At 41.8% G+C, this 672-nt stretch overlaps 1 protein-coding gene across 1 annotated transcript in view; it reads right to left on the reverse strand.

Moving 5' to 3' along the window:
- Positions 1-32: 32 nt before the first annotated feature.
- Positions 33-672, reverse strand: part of LOC105449092 — an 8,844-nt gene continuing 8,204 nt past the window's right edge. Inside the window, exon 6 of the mRNA XM_011688088.1 lies at positions 33-527. Within this exon, the coding sequence (XP_011686390.1) occupies positions 33-527 (495 nt within the window). The remainder of the gene's footprint in view (positions 528-672) is intronic.

The raw sequence follows: 672 nt of genomic DNA on the forward strand, positions 1-672 counted from the left end.
TATCAAATTTCCTAATGTCATGCTTCATGATTTCATAAACATCGTTCGCATTCAATGTGGTAAATTAGACTATCAGTATCGGTGTACATTACTTTACATTTTTCTTGAAAAGAAGGTAACATGTAGTCGTGATGAAATTCGTACAGACAAGTCTTGGATATGTCGAGAATACACATACCCACGTAGATTGGTTTGTTAAACTTGACCTCGAGTTTGCGCATTTCTACCGCGACCAGATTCTCCGAAAAGACGCTGCGACTATGAAAATTCGGTTTCGCGATCATCGCCTCAGCATTAAATCTACCTTCCCATTTCGTTAAAAGCCGCACATCGACGTGATTGCGCACATTCTCCATGGTTTTGCCAAATACCGCGTTATTCATTAATTTGTACAAATTTTTTTCAAATTCATTCGTGGCTAATGTTCGAAATTTCGTATTTAGTTCGATATAATCTCGAAGCCATGGAGATTGCGTGAATTGCAATACGCGATGAATTTTTGAGATACGAAGGCCATGACGAGTACACTGTTGCAGAGTGCGATAATGTATGACGTAACGCTTCTTATCGTATACGGTTGCGAGGAGCTTGTCCTGCCGCTTGCCGGGCGGCTTATCGCGCGTCGGACAGAACGGTAGGTCAGTGTGCGCGTCGTGAAGATTTTGAGGATAT

This window comes from Wasmannia auropunctata, unplaced genomic scaffold, assembly GCF_000956235.1.
Source record: "Wasmannia auropunctata unplaced genomic scaffold, wasmannia.A_1.0 LD336078.1, whole genome shotgun sequence".
NCBI classification, from domain to species: domain Eukaryota; kingdom Metazoa; phylum Arthropoda; class Insecta; order Hymenoptera; family Formicidae; genus Wasmannia; species Wasmannia auropunctata.